This window comes from Cervus elaphus, chromosome 18 (assembly GCF_910594005.1).
Source record: "Cervus elaphus chromosome 18, mCerEla1.1, whole genome shotgun sequence".
Classification (NCBI taxonomy): Eukaryota; Metazoa; Chordata; class Mammalia; order Artiodactyla; family Cervidae; genus Cervus; species Cervus elaphus.
Window position 1 is genome coordinate 59,570,921 of NC_057832.1, and position 19,793 is coordinate 59,590,713.

General features: G+C 41.9%; 1 protein-coding gene across 10 annotated transcripts in view; it reads right to left on the bottom strand.

Annotated features, from left to right (window-relative positions):
• ST7 (suppression of tumorigenicity 7) overlaps positions 1–19,793 on the bottom strand; it is a 255,042-nt gene that overhangs the window by 7,515 nt on the left and 227,734 nt on the right. For 6 of the 10 annotated variants that reach the window (XM_043873357.1, XM_043873359.1, XM_043873364.1 and 3 more), the window contains 4 exons: positions 16,548–16,698; positions 6,286–6,378; positions 3,443–3,582; positions 1,360–2,391 (listed from right to left, as the gene is read on the bottom strand). In XM_043873357.1, the coding sequence (XP_043729292.1) occupies positions 2,272–2,391; positions 3,443–3,582; positions 6,286–6,378; positions 16,548–16,698 (504 nt within the window). In that variant the 3' untranslated portion in view covers positions 1,360–2,271. Of the gene's footprint in view, positions 1–1,359; positions 2,392–3,442; positions 3,583–6,285; positions 6,379–16,547; positions 16,699–19,793 lie in introns of those variants that run through there. The other 4 variants (XM_043873360.1, XM_043873358.1, XM_043873363.1 and 1 more) reach the window with 1 other exon arrangement.

Consider the following 19,793-nt stretch of genomic DNA (forward strand, 5'->3'; position numbering starts at 1 on the left):
TTAGTAGCATATAAAATAAGAGGACTGTAAAGGCAAATTTATATTTTATTTAATCATTTGGTCTCTGACTCAAAACTAAAGCTTTGGAAACATTAAATGAGGAGAGTGGCCCTTGGTCTAGTCTGTAATGAACACATCTTTGCAATATTGTGGCAGCGACGCAGCCTAACCTAGGGAATGCCCAGTTGTAGTCTATGTACTATCTGCCATTCCTTCTAGCCCTGTCCCTGGTTAACGCAGCTTCAGGCAGTCACTCCACATAATACAGTGGTTCTCAGCCCGGGCTGCACACCCAAATCACCAAGGGGGAGCATCTGAAAACTCAGATACCCAGGCTGCACCCCAGGCCAATTAAGTCAGAGTCCCCTGGGTTGGAAGATCAGGCATCAGTAAATTTTAAGCTTCCCAGATAATTTGAAGGTGCGGCCAGGGTGAAACCACTGGTTCCTAGAAAGTCGTCACCTCAATGGCTCTGACACTGCACCATGCATCCACAGATGGCTGCTAGAAGGCTGGCTTTCATGAGGCCAGTGTTCTCTGAAGGAATAGTCCCCAACCCATCCATCTTCATAATGAGTGGTGGGTGGGGAGGGAGCTTGTTAAAAACACAGATTCCTGGGTGCTAACACTCAACACTCTGAACTCCCAGTGGTGGGGCCAGGTGAATTCTGCGCACACCAGAGGCTAAGAATCACTGTCCTGATCCCAAACTCCCACCAAGAGCTGTATATTAGTTTAAGGAAGAATACTGGGCCAATGACATTGTCTAATGTTGTGAATATACTCTTATTTTAAATTTCACTACATTATACTCTAATCTACCAGACTTTTGGCAGCTACTTTAATTCAGAGGTTGGCTTGGGATAGAAGCAAATAATGAATGGCATAGGCTCATAAACTAGGGAGTATCCACAGTGGAAGCTTAGATGATAGTGGGTTCAGGAATCATATCATGTTAAGGAACTTTAAGATATTCTGTCTGAGGAAAACAGAAGGTAGTAGGTTAGAAGTAAGAGGTGGCCATGAATGTAGTACCTGCCTCAAGAATTTCAAAGAGGAAGTAGAGTTGTTCACTATAGTTTTGGAGAGTAGAATAGGAACATGAGTAGAAATTAAAGGAGGGCAGACTTGACCAATAAAAGGAAGAGTTCTGAGTGATCCAATAATGGAACGGGTTTCCAGGTTGAACAGGTGAGTGCCCCATGGCTAAAAGTATTCAAGATGCATCTAGGTGATGTCCATCAAGCTTTGTTTAAGGTCCCTTTCAACTCTTAGCATCTATGATTATAATTATAAAAGAAGAAATGCTAAGCTGTATCTGAGTTTTTACTCTGATTCTTTCTGCAGAAACCACTACCATTTATTCATTTAATAATCATTTATTGAAAACCTACTATGTGCAAGGCAAAGCTGTGGGGATACAGAGATGAGGAAGACACAGTCCTGCTCGCAAGGAGCTCACATTCTAAAAGGGGGTCAGACAAGATTTTAACAATTATAATACAGTACAATAAATGTAATAATATAGGTATTCATGGGTGGGGTCAGAGAGGAAAGGTGTCTAACTCAGCTTAGGAGGAACTCAGAAAGGAAGCCGAGTATAAAAGAATAAAGAGGCATTAGTAGACTGGACAAGTGCTGGTGGGAATGGGGAAGGGCATTCCACACAGTGCGAACGGAAAGTGCAAAAGCTCTGGGGTGCACAAGAGCCTGCTGCATCTGGGAATGGTGAGAAATCCACTGTGGCCCAAGAGCAGTGCCTGGGCAAGAGTTGAAAGAGACAAGCTGAAGAGGCAAGCAAGGGCCAGATCACAAAGGACCTTGTGCGCCATGCTAAAGGTCTGTGACTTTATCCTGCTGTTGGGGGGAAACCATTGGGGAAATTCAAGCACAGAAGTGACATGCTCAGATTTTCTAAAAAACATCATTCTTCGGTCAGTACAAAGGAGATCCTGGCAGAGGATAAGCCTGGAAAAAAGGAGGCCAGTTAAGACTTGCAAGAAATCACAGAGATCTAAACTAAGAGAGTCATGGGGGAAGAAGGAAGATAAGAGGTGAATTCCATCTACTGACCGCCGAGCGGCTCAGGAGGTTAGATCCGACAGACTGTGGAAACAGAGACAGATGGGATGTAAGGGGTGAGAGAAGGAAGTCTGGGAGGGCTGCCGAGTTTCTGGCTTGAGTGACTGGGTGGATGTCAGAGCCACTGGCGGAGGTCAGGGATACGGGAGAAGGAGCAGTTTTGGTGGTGGGGGGAGGAGGGTGATGAGTTCAGTTTTGGAAATGTTGAGACTGAGGTGCCGGTGGGATTTCCAGTTCATCTTCAACACGCATGAAAATACTCTCGCAATTCCAGTCCCTGAACTCTGCCGAGCAGAAAATGTCAATCATCTGGAAAGGGATTAAATCAACCCAGCCAAGTTAGAAATCATCCTTTCCGACTCCACTTGCCTTGAAATCAGAATGGAGTTCCAGGGAAACAATTGGTATTCTTTTTCTGACTCCTTCTGTTTGAAACTCCTCTGTGGCAAAATTAGTAAACTTATCCTCACTGTGTGTGCAGGTGGAAATAGTCAGTTTTCATCAAGGAAACACCGGTTCTTGTTTGTCAATGCAGATGACTTTTCTTATTAAAGCTCTTCTCCATAACCATCTTTTTTTTTAGAAAAAAATTTAATAGTCGTTTTATTTAACTCAATATATCTAAAAATAACCATTTTAACATGAATTCAGTACAGTAACTAATGAGATATTGTATATTCTTTTCCAAGACTAAGTTTGCAATTTGGTGTATATATTATAGTCTCAGTGCATCTCTTTTTAAAAATTTTTATTGGAGTACAGTTGCTTTACAATGTTGTTAGTTTCTATTGTACAGCAAAGTGAATCAGCTATACATATACCATAACCTTCTTTAAAGAGTCTTAATGGATTCTGATATTTCTAAACATTATATTTCTATACTTATTAATACTATACACCCTTCACACCTTCTCAGTTCATTCCCCAAACAATTTAATTTGTCGATATTACAACTTCTAAAATTTAAATCATCTTTGAAAATGTAAATTCTATCCTTCTTGAAGGAAAGACTTACAATACCTAAAGATTAGAAATAATGTCATTCAATTTATATAAAACTGAATAACCTCCCAAATATTTTTCATTTGCTAGGGTTTCTTTAATTCTTTATGTAATTCTTTTAGAACTCACGCATTTTGGGGGGAACTGCTGAGAATTTTTTTGTATGTGAAATGAGGCAAGGCATGCAGTAATAAACAAGCTACACTTTCTCATTTTGATTCCACTGATGAAGTATCAGTGAGCGAAGGATCAGTACAAGCACACTCACTTTTACACGACCCTCCCCCGTCTCTCTTATGCTGCTTTTCATGAGTTTCCCTGCCGCCTGCCTGAGGCCTCCCCGTTGGCAAATACTCACAGCTTTTGCAAAGACCCCCATGAGTTCCGGGAACTGATGTGTCAGGAGGGCCAGCATGGCTGTGAAGGAACACAATCCAGCAGTAAAAAGAATAAAGAAGGGAAGCTCCTTTTTGGGGTAAACTGAGACTTCATGGAAAGCTGTGGAGAAGAACAAAAGGGAAGTGTTAGAGTTGCAGTGAAATGCACTCTCAGGGAAATTCTTTAGGTGGGAAGGACTCTTCAGAGCGTTGGCTGAAGCCTTTTGGAAAGGAAAAACGTAGGGCCCTTGCATGAATGAGTTCCAACATCTCCGCCAGCCTCTGGGACCTAGTGCTTCTCCCAAGTCCATATTTACCCTTCAGGACTCTATCCAGGGCATGATGGAGCTAACATGGGGATGTCACACGTTCGTGGGCAGGGACAGTGACACTATCTACACCTAATACACAGTATTCCTTTCTCAAAAGGAAACACAAACAGAACTTTATTCAAATTATAAAACACATGTTCACTGAACAAAACGTGTAAAATCCAAAATCAAGTATCCTGAAATAAAAACTCTTCTCTCTAGGTTGTCACTGTCCTGTAATCTTTAAATCACTGTCATAGGGAGATACTAGTGTGTATGTGTGTATGCTAAGTCACTCAGTCGTGTCTAATTCTTTGTGACCATGGACTGTAGCCCGCCAGGCTCCTCTCTCCATGAGATTCTCTAAGCAAGAATACTGGAGTGGGTAGCCATTCCCTCCTCCAGGGGATCTTCCCAACCGAGGAATCGAACCCGCATCTCCTGTATTAGCAGGCGAGTTAGTTCTTCACCTCTAGCACCACCTGGGAAGCCCAGATATTAGTGTAGCTTGTATTTTTCCCTGGTACAATCTAACTATATCAGTGGAGGACACCACCCTGAGGGAGAGACATTTAGGAAGGACCATCCATCCATCAATGATGGGAGATTTTAGAGCTTTTCATAACTTTTAAATCAAGTGACCTGCACAGAGAGAAAAGCACCAAAGGCTGGCCCTGCAGAAGGAAGCCGTGTGGCTGTGTATGAACAACACTGCCATTCCAACCAAAGGACCAAGGGTCTCCATCTTCCTCAGGAAACCCAAGGTCTCAAGCCTTTCCTCGACCTTTCAACTCTAAGCCCAAAACAAGAGAGGGTAGAGGGCCAGGGAGGGACAAACACAAACAAGCACCTCAACCTGAACCCAGGGATGTCAACCTGCTCGGATTCTCCTTGGGTGGACGTGTGCTCAGGGCCACCGTGGACGCCGCACCACTAATGTGCTGAACGCGGGGAACATGTGAACCCACATGTTCCTCTCATCCTTACCCGAAACACCCAGGGACTGTGAAGGGAAATCAGACTTGAACCACTGCGTTCAATTAAATCAATGTGAGTCATAATTTTCTATTCTAGGACCGTAAAGATTATTCCTAGACACTATCTTTTAAGAACTATAACCTTGTTCTAATAGTGAAGCTATCCCCCATGGAAACATGTTTGAACACAATTAAAACATTTTAAAACAATGTACTTTTTAGAAAACTGCCTTTCTTACCAGAAATCAGAAATGCTAATAAGGATCTCCCTGAAGGGAGAGCTGAAAGGAAAAAGTGTGGGCCCATCACAGACCCTGTTTCTGAAAGCAAATCTAATGCAGAGTGAGGCACCCAACCCCTTGACACAGTAAATGCAGATGGTGAGGAACACCATACCACTGAGGCCGCCAGCTCCTGAGGTAAGTCATCGCACAGCAAAGAAAGCAGAGAGCTGCCTTCTGCTCCTTCATCCTGAGACGGCAGCTCATTTTGCACCTGGACCCCACCATTTTGGAGATTTAAAACTGTCTCAAAAAATGTGGCCATTGGACAGTTTACAAGCACCCAGGGCTCCAAAGTTCAGCTGGTCCTCTGGGCAAAGCATCTAACTATGTTAGAGCTATGAGATGTGATAGAACTGGGGCTGGTGCAGGGTGGGAGTGGCAGGAGAGCGGACAGGAAAGAGAGAATAGTCAAAATTTGGAGCTTATTATCTGAGGGAGAAAAGTATGTCCTAAGGCAGGGCCACATGAAGGGCCTGGACACGATTCCTTACACACAGTATAATTTGATAATAACTATTTAGCTGGAATTGTCAAAACAATGTTGGATTACAGTAAACCAAATCATACTTTCCACGTGCGGTACAGGCCCTCCAACTGCCAGCTGGTAAGGCCCTTGAGGGTAGGGTTTGCCCTCTGCCTGCTGTGGACCAGGCTGAGGCTGCCCGTGTGCCCTGCACACACACCCCCAGCTCACTGCACGCCATCCAAGAGATGCTTGCGGGAAATCGTGCCAGCCAACAGCACTGCATCCCTGCAGGAAGCATGCCCACCTGGCCCGCAGGTCTGTTTCTGGTGGCAATGCCAGCAGCCTCATGCTGCCCTGCTCTCCCCGCCAGACTGTTTTGCAGTTCCTCTGCTTCTCCTTTAGACTCCAGTGTGTGCAGACTGCCTCTGACCAGCGGGAGAGCCCAGGCCGAGCCCCACACAGTGGATCGGCCCAGCAAGGGGCATCTGCCTCAAACTAGGGTCTCTGTGCTCAGACCGGCCAGGACATGATGCCTCTTCATCTAAACTTCAGTCACCAGGGGTCTTTCCCTTTGATGAATCTGGAAAGACGTGGAGGAGCAAGAAGCCAAGCCTACACACATAACTCACTTTAATGCTTATGCTATCAAATGAGGACAGGGTTTGGGAGAAGAGTAATAGAAGACAAGGAACATCATAAACATTTATCATTCCCACCTCTTTCTATCCCCGTTGTCGGCACACCACCCTCACCAGCCCAGAAGAGGAATATGGAGGGGAGACTTACATGGAAGCAGCTCGCGATCTGCTGTCTCTGTACAGATGGGGTAGGGATAAAACAGATGCCCCTTTTCCAAGGGATAAGGGATCATCCGAAAAGCTGAAAAGGAGAGACAACATGTTAGAGGCACAATATTTGTCTCATAACATCTCAACTTCACGAAGAGCATTTTGAGCATTTTTATAATGGTGAACATTTCTACAAGTAACTTTCAGAAAGGATGCGAGACTTACCCAAATTCTGAGGCATGTGCCAGAGAAATTGTCAGAGATGTGTTATGACAAATGACTCACACATTAATCTCACACTACATATCTGGACAAACCTCACAACACTGGGTGGGGATGGGGGTGCAGAGGAGGAGGCAAAGCCATCAATTCCAATGCCCACGGTTTCCTCAGCTATAAAATATTATGAAAATGTCATGAGCACTAATTCAATATAGCTCAGCTGATAGTAATAACACAAACCTGGATGGAAATGCTTCCCCAAGAAGCAACGTGGACTGACTTGTGGGAGCATGTCACAGATGCACAAATATGAAAGGCATTCTAGCATGTCTATTTTAAAAATATGTCTAGGTGGATTAGAATTCCAGCCAAGATGGATAAAAACAGGAATCTAAAAGTGCATGACTTGGGAGGTATTTCTAAACTTTATGAAACTTTTATATCTTCAACACCATGTGGGGGGAAAAATGGATCTGGAGAGATTGAGTATCTGTATTTTGAGGATGTCAGGCCACGTAAGCTCTGCTTTTGGGGCATCAGATAACATGAGGTCTCACACTGAATTATGACTTTCCAGTCAATCCATCTCTTCCCATTTTCACATGCGTTACTCTCCCTGTTACCATGTCATCAGCATGTTAGTCTCACTGTTCCTATGAACAGTACTCGAGGAGGTAATTTTTCTTCCACAGATGTCCGGCAACTACAGCATGCCATAGATATGAAATATAAAAAAACCAGACCCTACACTGGGAATGTCGAATTACGATCCTTGCCTTCATGTGTGGCAAAGAGGGATGGTGGCAACACAGCAAACCTTTCAGCCTCAAATGCTGCATTTCAAGGACTCCTAGCTATGTCCTCAGCTGTGTAATTACCAAAGTCTTCTCAAAATGCTGTCAATGTACATATTTGTCTTTTGCATACTTATTTCAAACAGAAATCAGAAACAAAGAATGTTCTCCCTCACGAGACATGACAAGGTTCCATTGTAACCAGCATCAGTGCACATATGGTATTTATTCTGGTGTCTGAATATTATTTAAAAGTAAAAACATTATGTATGTGATCCCAGCATTTGGAATGCAGTCAATCTGCACCACAGTGCTATCACTCTGAGGTTACAGCACGTTGCCACGGAGAATATAAATCACTACAACGTGGGATTAGAGCAGAGCCAGTTTGCTGGCAGTTGGCTGAGGTAAAAATGTTATCAATTTTCCTCTTGTAACAGAAACCTCTTAAACAGAGATTAAAACATTAAAAACACCCCAGACTTTAACTCTTCTTAAAATGAAAGGCTCACCCTAGTTCAATCAGACCTTCTCTTTCATGCAAACCAAGATGACTTTTGCCCATTACAGCAAGTAAGAGAGGGGTTCCCTGCACAAGTTGTTAACACACAAAGATTACTTGAGGAACCAGCATTTCTCTCAGTAGAACTAGGCTTTCAAGAGAAGGAAAAAAATTACAAAACCAAAAAAACAAAAAACTCACTTAGTGCTTTATAGGATACACTAAACTCTCTTCTGGGAAGCAGGGCATTTAAACTGCAATATGGCAGGATTTTAATACCATTTCCCATAAATGATGGCTGCTATGAAAGCATCCCAAAAATGTAGAAAAACCTATGTGGAAGGTTTTTTTTTTTTTAATCCAGATTTTCATGTGCACTAGGGCTCCTGTAATTAAGAATCTGTCCAGGTTCATATGATATAAATAAACCCTCAGTTTTCAAAGTGGCTATAAATTTGAATGCTAAATTTTATTCAAAACTGAAGTCAGTTTGCACTTCAGGGAACAATTTTTTAAATGAAATATAGGAGTGTGAGATCTTGAGAGTGTTCAACCATAGAAATCAAATGGTTGGTTGGTGTCTTTTCAATCAGATACCAAATGCTTTTACTCCAGTATTTGGCATGCATACAAATTTTGTGCATCAAGTTCCTCTTTCCCTTCTAATCAGTTCTGGTCTTTCTGGAGAGGGTAAAGACACTGATTATATATGATTCAACAAAGAATACACACACACTCTTCCTGTACCATCCCCTGCCCCCAAGCCCCGTGATAGTAAGGATGCTTATGTGCCCTTAAAATTTCTCTTTCTCATGTCAGTTGTCACTTACATCGAGTTCATAAAATAATGTTATGACTTTTGGCTTCACTAAACAAAAGCAAACACAATTTCTGTTTGCAATTCTATCCTTTATCCACCCTGCTGGGTGGGGTCCAGCAAAGTGTGAGATAAGCACTGGAGATCTAGAAAGAGCGGGAAGAGGCACCAGATGAGCTGTGCCAGCTGTACCCCCCACCTCCTGGTCCTTTCACTGCAAATACGTATAACTGCTCCACAAGGACCTTGTGGCTTTAGCTGAATGGCCAGAACTCTTGCAAGTGCAAGTAGTAACACACTGATTTAGCAGGGCAAGTGAGAATGAAAAAAAAGGTCATTTGAACTGTTTTATGAATTTGATCTATTTCATGAGTGACTAAAAACCTCCTAAAATATTTCCATCCCAAAAAAAAAAAAAAAAAAAAAAAACCATACATTTCAGAAGAAATACATGAAAATGTACGTGCATTTGTTTAGAAAAAAAACAAAAAATCTGGACTATTCAGTGTTAGTACATGGAACCCAGTGGCATTCTTGCATTTTCCTTTTGTGCCATCTCCTCCCCTACCTTGGTTTCCACTGCGCCTTTGTGGGAGAGGCAAAATGAAACTGGGAACTGCTTAGTGAACACAGCAGGCCCTCCACAATAACGTGTGAGACATTACACTACTGCCTTCTGGCCTCACCCAGACACATTTTCTAGACGGGTTTCAAGCCTATATCAGTGTTGCACCCATCAGAGACTTGACCAATTCTGGATAAAGAATCAAGAGAACTAAAGAATGGACACAAGGATGGATACATGAACAAGTTAACTCTTGATTTTCCCACTGAATTCTAATGACCTTTCATCCTATCCACAATATAGGCAAGGATAGAAGGCAATGTTTGATACTTTGCCTATGATGAATTTTCAAAGAGGATCTCAGAGAACTTTATACAGATTGTTTGCAATACCAAGAACTGTGTTTGAATCCCAGCTCTACATGGTCAAAATGTGAGTATCTTCCTTGTATAGCAGGAATGTGAGCCAAGCACACCCTGTTTCTGGACTGATGGAGCTGACTGCGCAGGGTGGGAAACAGATGAGACAATAATCATGAAAACAAGTGAGAAAGTTCCCCTGTGATAGAGTATACCTAATGGGGTAGCAGTGGAGGTGACAGCTCATGACGAGCCAAACTGGACCAGGCTGACAACTGTATGACTTCAGGTGGGTCATTATTCTGTGTCCAGGGGGTCATTTTACATGTCCATAAAAATGAGAACACCAAGGATCTCGAGAGGCCGTTAAAGGGCCTGCGTGTGACAGCAGAGCTCGAGGTGTCTCCATATAGTGCCTGACTGCTCAGGGAAGGTTAGTTTTCTCTTTACCTTCCCTTCCCAGCAACCCCGAGCTCCTACTTGCTCTATCAGGTCAAACTCTAGCTTGTAAGTACAAATGCTGCTTATCTGTGAACAATTAGAAGCACAAATGATAGAATAGAAAATTATCATCAAAACCTACATTTTACGTTCTGTTGACTATAACATAGGCAATGGCCATAAAAGCTCTCTGTCTTTTGTGAGGCTTTGGGGACAACAACGAAGAAAATTCAGAAGTCAAAACTCTGGATTCCGATCTATATTTTTTCACTATCTAGTTATATGGCCTTGGAAAACCACTTTCCTCTTAGATTACATAATGTTCTATTCCAATTTCAAAGAAAAATTCTAGAGTTTCGGAGCAGAGTCACTAACTTGTTAGTGACTTGTAACACTCTAATACTCTGTTCCTGCTTCCATGATAGCACTGCTCCTGCCCACACTATATGTTACACATACATGTGCACGTGTATGTGAGTATATGTGTACACACACACACACTGTTTCTCCCAAAGCATTTCAGAGTCTTACTTATTTTGATATCCCCAAAAGAATACCTATAAATGTTCACTGAATAAAGGAATGGATAAATTAATGCACAGTAGGGAAGAGACAATTTTCCCTTTAAAAGCCCCAGTGGATCCAAATTATGGTCAGTTGCTCAAAACTGAATAAGTGAAAGAAGCAAGCTGGTTCTACTGGGCAGTAGGTGGGGAAGCATCATACAATATCTGGAGTCCAGCTACTAGTATAAGTTGGTTATGGCCAGGGACTTCAGCTGCCATTGTTTTCTTCCAAATTATAAAATTTGGCCTTGGATCCATGGGCTGAAGGGTGGGAGAATTTCTCTTTTAGCAGTCCCAAAGGTGCCAGGCTTTCGGAGGAAAGATTTGATTAGAGGAAATGCCCCAAGGATCACATCTTACAGCCAGTAGCATTTACCATCAGGTTCAAAGAGAATAAATTAGAATCAGAATCTCATCCTTTGCTTCAACAATGGGCCATTTTCTCCTCTCAAAGGAAAGATTTGCCTTAATCCCCCTAAGAAACACCACCGTTAAATCTTATACATTATTTAGTGAATTTTTTGGGGAAAAAAAATCTCGAAAAAGAAAATAAAGATCAAGTCAGGAAGAAAATGTAAACAAAGAAAAGCTAAGTGATTTACCCCATGGTATTCTAGTCTTCTGATATAGGGAACCTGAAAATTAAATCTTCTCCAGTTGCAGTCAGCAGACTACCTCACTTTATAAAATAAATACAGCCAAATCAGAGCCTTGAAAATATCAAGGCAGGAGGGAGATAAGGCCACATCAGAATTTAATACAGGTAAATTAGAAGATGTGCCATTTAAAACAGGGCACTATAAGGTGCAATACCATTGTAATTAAAGACATAGTTCAAATGAGTTTCCTCATTCATGTATGTTTTTTATATTCAACATATATTTGCAGTCATGTGTGTACATGTTTGTGAAGATAACCAGAACCTACAGTGCTTAAAATAAATATAATTCAGATAATATGGCGGTTGTGTAATGAACTTAGGAATATGTTTTTAAATCTTAAATAAATTAAAACTTTTCCTCTTTCTTGATTATCTTAACTTTGAGAAACACATTGTGTAATTTCAGGGGCTGGAACAGTGATGAATCAAACATTTTACAAACCTTTGAAATGCTGATGTATTTGTGGTTGAGGATTCAGGTTTTTTTTTTCAAACCACCATATGTTTCAAACCCAAACAGTCTCTGCCATGCATCAGCTGGACTTTGGGGTTTTATCAAAAATGTGTTATTTCAGCCTGATTGGTGGGAGACTCACTTAATTCCACAAGATGACTAATGCTCCAACATAATAAACTCATTAAAAAGCAAAGAAAACTATACTTCATCCCCACCCCTAACCAACACTATTGACATAAGTAAGGCTTGTAATTCTTTTTTAAAAGATAAAGTGAATTTTTGAAAGAATACTCACTTTTAACATGGAACCTAGTGAAATTAGGTACTGTTACCTTCCTCCCTGGATTCTCTTTCTAGTGAAAAAGAGGAAGTGGAAGGGAGTTGGGGAATGGTCTTAAATTTCAGAATGAAGAAAAAAATGATTTAAAGGTGAAAACCTAGACTGGAGATGTCAAAAGGCGCCACCCAGTGGTGAACTGGAGGAAGTGCAGCCTCCTGAGCTTCGGCACGGGCAGCCTAGGGGAGCCCCACTGACCTCCAGAGAGGGAAAAGGAGCGGTTCCCTTACTGTAGCAGCCCTCGGAGGCCTGCCCTGAAGCCCACCGACCTGGGATAGGGCGGTGGCATTCAATGTCATCAGCCCTTCACAGTTTTCAAAAAATGGGCACGTTAATAGCAGTAAATGGGTAGCTGAGCCAGAATTCTAGTCCAAGTCTTCTGATTTAAAATCCAGAGCTTTGATGCCGCCACTTAACTTAGAATGGACACAGATCTAGAAGTCTTGTCAAACAATTGCACACAACTGCCTGAAGTTGGAGCGGTAATTCTTTCTCCTAAATTTCAAGACAGATTTATAGCTTTGTTTTTTTTAAACAAAGACAAAACTGTTTGTAATGAAAGATTGTTTTTTAAATACATGTATATACATATATACACACGTACATATATACACATAAGTATTTATGCTTGAAGAAAATATATATGGTTGTTGTAGAAAGTTTGAAAAATACGAATATGAAGAAAAAAATCACTTAAAAATCTACTTAAAGGTATATCTATTTCTAACTTCTTTTACCTTTGTTCATACATAGAATGTATTTTTAATATAAAATTGGGCTCATTCTGTATTTTAAATGTTTAAACCAATATTTAATAACAAAATATAATTTTATATAGAATGATAAGCTTTCAAAACATTAGAAAGGGCATAGGAATACCCCAGTCTTATGTAAGTAGTGGTATAAACTGAGGGCTTCTAAAGAAATGTTTCAGAGCTGGCTTGCTCCTCTTCTCCTTAATCTATCCAGGTAAGGCCTAAATAGCTGGCATTACAGAAAAGAGCAGCGAAGACACAGTAAACCTGATTCTAACATCAGTGCCTGCAGACGTTCAATAGGTTGCTCACTTCAATGAACCTGCTTCTCTCTTGAACATCTAAGATGGCCATCTTTGTCCTGCCTGACTCAGAACTTTATCAGGAGTCCATGAAATGATGGAAATGCAAACCCTCTGTGAATTACACTGTTACACAAACACTTTTCAAGGTTCTTGGGGTCCTCTACTAAGGTCCTTAGTTAACTACTAACTAAGGTAGTCAGCACCTGGTAAGCACTCTCATGGTTCTCTTTTCTAAAACTGAATGGTATGACTCTCTTTTTGAAAACCGAACAGCTGTGTAATTTCCTGGCTTGGTTCTTAATTATCTATAAGTATTAAATGCAGAGTTTGCCTTCCATATAGGTCCCTGACTGCCCTGCCATACTGTTTTATGTCTAAAAACTCACCATTTCTTTTTATTCTAATAAAGTGTTCCACCCATCTAATTTGAGGTAATTACATCCCCCCCAATGGTACCTCACTGCTTGATGTGGGGATCACTGTGTCACTTCCCATCTCTCACAATGTCACTGTCCTTCCCACTGTTTCCAAAGCATCTCCCCATTGTTATCTGGATTTATGGGGTAACTAACTTCCAAACAGAATTTTTTCATTATTTTTTATTTTTACAGTTACGCCATTCCTAATACTGTGTCTTTATCATTTCTTGCCCCACCCCTCTTCTGACCTTTTCTATAGGACTATCTTATCAATCAGATCCAATCAATAAGCTTCTATTACTATATTTCCAAGATACCAATCCATACACTGAAGGTCAACAAGCAACAGTAAGAACGACATGGAACAACAGACTGGTTCCAAATCTAAAAAGGAGTACGTCAAGGCTGTATGTTGTCACCTTGCTTATTTAACTTATATGCAGAGTACATCATGAGAAACGCTGGGCTGGATGAAGCACTAGCTGGAATCAAGATTGCAGGGACAAATATCAATAACCTCAGATATGCAGATGATATCACCCTTATGGCAGAAAGCAAAGAAGAACTAAAGAGCCTCTTGATGAAAGTGAAAGAGGAGAGTGAAAAAGTTGGCTTAAAACTCAACATTCAGAAAACTAAGATCATGGCATCCAGCCCCATCATTTCATGGCAAATTGATGGGGAAACAATGGAAACAGTGACAGACTTTAGTTTTGGGGCTCCAAAATCACTGCAATGGTGACTGCAGCCATGAAATTAAAAGACACTTGCTCCTTGGAAGAAAAGTTATAACCAACCTAGACAGCATATTAAAAAGTAGAGACATTACTTTATCAACAAAGGTCTGTCTAGTCAAAGCTTTAGTTTTTCCAGTAGTCATGTATGGATGTGAGAGTTGGGCTATAAAAAAAGCTGAGTATCAATGAATTGATCCTTTTGAACTGTGGTGTTGGAGGAGACTCCTGACAGTCCCTTAGACTGCAAGGAGATCCAACCAGTCCCATCCTAAAGGAAATCAGTCCTGAATATTCATTGGAAGGACTGATGTTGAAGCTGAAACTCCAATGCTTTGGCCACCTGATGTGAAGAACTGACTCATTTGAAAAGACCTTGATGCTGGGAAAGATTGAGGCCGGGAGGAGAAGGGGACAACAGAGGATGAGATGGTTGGATAATATTACCAACTCAAAGGACATGAGTCTGAGTAAGCTCCGGGAGTTGGTGATGGGTAGGGAGGCCTGACGTGCTGCAGTCCATGGGGTCGCAAAGAGTCAGACACAACTGAGCGCCTGAACTGAATCTATACATATGTTCTTACTTGGTAAGCCAATTTGTCCATTTAATTTTACCATGACTAATACTAGGTAAGGCCTCTCATGTTCAGTCTTGCTGGGCTTTATCTCTTTCTTTCTCATGTTTAAATAAAAATTCCTTTTGTCTCATCTGTATAGAACACCATAAATGCAACAATAAGCCCAAGCCAGAGAGAACTGTACATGTGTCCACACACACCCTGAGCAAGAGTCTGCTGTCTTAACACATCCAGATACCAGGACCAGGACACTTGGAGTAGGTTATTACACTTACAGAGTGAGTGTAGAAATATCTACCAAGTCACCACCCCTCAAGTTATAAACAGTAAATGATTTAACTAGACCGGCTACAATTCTCTGAAAAAGTATTTTCAAAACAACTAAACAAAAAACTTGCAATCAACTTGAGTCCTATCTCTGTCAAGTTACTTTTACTCTGTCTCATTTGACTGCTCCCACCCCTTTCCTGTACCAGTTTAGATTCCTGCTGGGTTAGGGAAGGGCAGGAAAAGGGAAGAGTAGAAGATTGGCAAAATGAAAATGGAAGGAACAAAAATAAACAGTGAAAGGGACTAAAAAGACTTTTGCTTGTGAGGCTGATCAGAGTAGGGGTGAACTAAGGAAAAATTATCAGAAGACTCAAATTTCTTTTCCCCCATGAAGGGGGAAAAACCCGTGCTACATGTTATGCTTGTTTTGCTTAAATTTATGATAACAGTGTCAATATACATATTCAATAATTCACAATCTTGAGTCCTTTTCATTCTCCCTGACAGCTCCCACACACACACACTTAGCACTGTTCACAGTGTCCTTGCTTAGAAAACTGTCCTAGTTCTTCAAGGCTTGGTTCAAATCTCATATGATCCATAAGGTTACCCATGACTGCTCCACCCCATAGGTCTCTCCCGTCTGAAAAATCATTGAGCAGCTGCTGATGCTGCTGGTTACTCCTTCCAATTGAATGAGATGCTTCTCTGGGGCCGGGAGCATGTCTCACCCACCACTGCAGCCACTCCTTCTCACACAGAATGATGCCAGCAGCTGCTCAGATCAATGTATCCCCGCATCCAGCTAACAGGCACTTATTCCTCAACACACAAGGCTACCGCTGCCACCACACTAGGGTCCCGTTGTCCTGAAGCATAACTGCTGCTCCCTTTTGTGTGGCCAGCCAAGCTCTCCTGGAGGATAACTGTGGCTCTTCAGCCAGCCCTCCCAGAAAGGCCATCTGGAAGGGGTCATCAGAGCCCAGCAAGGGGCCTGGCTCCATGCCAAAGACTCCCATGATGCCGAGGGGCTGTCTGGGTCTCCAAGGAGAGTTTGCAGGAGTAGAGTGCTCCTCTGATCTCTGGGTTGGGAAGATCCCCTGGAGGAGGGCATGGCAACCCATTCCAGTATTCTTGCCTGGAGAATTCCCATAGACAGAGGAGCCTGGCAGGTTGCAAAGAGTCGGACACGACTGAGCACCTAAGCACAGCATGACTGCTGGAACAGCCCAGGTCCACCCCTCCACTGTGTAAACGTGCCTTTTTGAGGTGCAGAGGCAACATCACAATAACACCCACCACCACTGGGAAACCAGAGAGCCTGAGTAATTAACCACATCTCTGTGATGGAATATCACAGAGCACAGCTATAGATATGTAAATCTTCATCATTCATCACAAATGCTCAGGGCAAAAACAGCTTTAGCATGTTTTCATGCTTTTAAAACAAAATGTTTCAAAGAAAGAAAATTACTTACTGCCTTCCCATGTGCAATGGAGAAGATTCAAAGCTCCTTCCACCCTCTTCCAGTGCGCCAGATGGAAGAACGCATATGCTATCGCTTCACTGTCCCCTCGCTTCAGGATGTGTTCTGGGGGCAGGATTAAGCTTTTCATTTCTAGTAGGTACTGAAATTTTAAAAGAGGCAGGAGACAGATGCGTTAATACACAGTAATTTGGAATTCAGTATTGAAAATGGAAGGTTAATTTCCCCAAAGCCACTGTTCATAAGTGTTTCCTCAAACCTGCAACCTCAATACCACATTTGAGGGCAATTACGGAAACATCTAGCAATCCAAAGTTTGCTGACAGATAATTAGCCTTGTACTAGTTTCCTACAGTGAAGATCAGAGGCTTTCAGGCTAAGATATTCTAATCAAAGAAATATATACATATAGACTCAAGCAGAAAAAGGAAAATTTAGAAGATACGATCATTTGGCATAATTTTGTAACCAGAAGGAAAATACATGAAGCAAACACATGAAGGTTAAGAAGTCATAAGTCTAAACCAACTGCAGTAGAGAGACAGGGATGCCGAGCACTGCCCATTAGTTTCCCTACACAGATCTACTACGGAGAAGGCCAGGGTCCTGTGGAAAGGGTCACCTGTAGCTCCTCAGATGCTGGAGAAGGAGGGGTGGCAACCTGGGCACAGGAAGGCCCAGACGGAGGGAGCAGAACAGACCCCAAAGCATGTTCTTCCTCTGGCTCCTTTCAAACACTTCAGGGGCCTCAAGAGCACAGGGAGAGGATGGATATTCTTCCTGGGGGCTCATAGAAGACTAAGTTTCCATCTGTATTCTTTTGTGTTTACTACAGAATAGAAAGGGAAGCAAATTCAGGCTGGTATTTTATATTTGCAAAAGCTCACTGGTCTTTGCTGGCTGGCATTCCCCATGCTCCACTCCTCACCGCCTCCCCTTGGGATCTGTCCCCAGCACACAGACACACACCCAACTGCCAACCACAGTCGCAACAACCCAGGTATCTCCTATCAAAAGGAGATTAGCAGGCCACAGAGGCATGTGTTTCATGAAAACAGCACCACCACGGCGAATGGAGGTGCTATGAGAAGAGAAGTCCAACACAACTTTAATGTCAGAAACAACTGTCTGGATTCATGTGTTGGAGGAAATTTATGACAGAGGGTGAAGAGTGGAAGAATCCAAAGACACAGAACGGAGATCACGAGACACCCATCAGCGTTTCCCTCTCATCTCACTGTGCACGCTGGGCCCAGGGGTGCAGTGGCCTTAAGCTTCCTTGCCTCTCGGCGTGTTCGGTGTCAGGGCACACTGCCCAGCAGGAGCCGGGTGGACATATTCTGGCCTCTGGGCTCAGCAAATGAAACTTCCCTTGCTCTGGGTCTGATATCTGAAGAGAACTCAGAGCTTCAAAGCAGGAAGAGCAGGAAGTGAGAAGGCTCAACCGAGGGCAGCAGAGAGCAGCCTGCACCTTCACCCTTGTGGAGCGGGTGGGTTTGAAGGCCCTCCTCCAGAGAAACACCTCTTCCCAGGCTGGTCCATGAAAGGTGGTCATTAGTTTGATGAGAGCTCCCTGGGTATGAGTTCATATGCTTTTTTGAATTCTACATGTTATTGCTTTCTGCCTTCATCTTGCTTTAAAACACTGCACAACACACATCTTTTGGGAAAGATAATGATTTTGAATTACCTACTAATCGTACTAGCACTGTATCTATAATAAATATCAATCATAATATAAATACAAAGGTGAATTTTACATTCAGAGATATTTGGCTATCATCTTGTGATTTTACCTTAACAGAAGTTATTATATCATATGGTGCCACTGCCCATGATGATCTTAGAAGGTCCCAAGAGTCATAACTTATAAAATGCTCTGAGCTGTATTGATATTTTTTCAAAGTTAGAGAAGGAAGACCTTCTGGTCACTCTCAATAATCATCAAGAGAGCAAAGGAAAGGGAAAATTTCTTGCTTAATGAGTGCCCTAGAATAAGATTTTGATTTCTGAGTTTCTAATAATTATTTACGGCCTACCAAGCAGTCAACTTTTAAAGAAAGATCATGTTATACGACCTTTGAAACAAACTAAATATGAAAACCCCTATCTCATGTATCCCAGGAAAATAGAAACCTCAAATTCCTAAGGATTGGATGGTGGTTGAAAGAAAAGTGTAACTTACCATTCCTTTTCATTTCTATGATTAGGAAAGGCTTTCAAAATCATATCATTAAGCATCTGTGAGAGAACCCTTCTCTTGGGCTAAAGAACCTTCAGGAATAGGAGCACCTGAGAAGAAGTGGCCTGGTAGACACCCACAAGTGGGTAGAAGCCTCAACAAACCAGGAAGGGGTGTGGCAGAAAGAACTTGGGGAAGGAGGGAGGACCTCTAGAAAATTATCTACAAAGGGATACAATAGATCTGTGTTCTCCAATGTGGTATCCTCTATTTAATGTGTATCTATTTATTAATTAAAATAAAATTAAATTAAAAATTCAGTTCCTCAGTTCCCACTAGCCATATTTCAAGTCCTGAAGTGCTGTATGGAGTTAGTGACTATACTACTGGACAAGGCAGAGATATTTCCGTGATAACAACCCACTGAAATGTTGTGAAGTAATTAGCCTCCAACTAATAAAAAAAAAAAAAAAAAGAAAGTCCTAGTGGACAGCATTGATTCAAACAATGGAAGTTTCTAATCTTCAAGTAATCGAAACCATTTATAACATGAAAAAATTTCACAGATGTGTGTCAAATCTACTGATCAAAAATACACAATAAGGCAGAAAGTTACAATAAATAGTAATAATACAAGAATTCATTTAAAAATATTACTGGCCACCAGGGTGCCTACATAATATCTGGAAAGCAGTAGTGCACATGTGTATGAGACAGCTGGTTTACTCAGCCTGTTGACTGAACGTGGTGCATGTGGCTTCAAGGACACTGTCCACAGCCCCCAGTATGGGCTGTGAGGTAATGCTCTGTTTCTCCTCTAACTCCCTCTGATCTCTGTGTATGTGTACTTTTCACACACCATCTTAGATTAGTTATATGTCTCAGCTCAGGTATGAGATCCCAAAGAACATGAATCTCATTTCCCAAGAAGTCTCTCAAAATGAGCATCCCTGGCCTTAACAGCCTCATGAGACGAAGGAGTGCAGCTCACCAAGAAAACTCAGCTGCCTTCCCATTGCATCTACTTTATGGCATAAGCAGGTTTTGTCTATAAA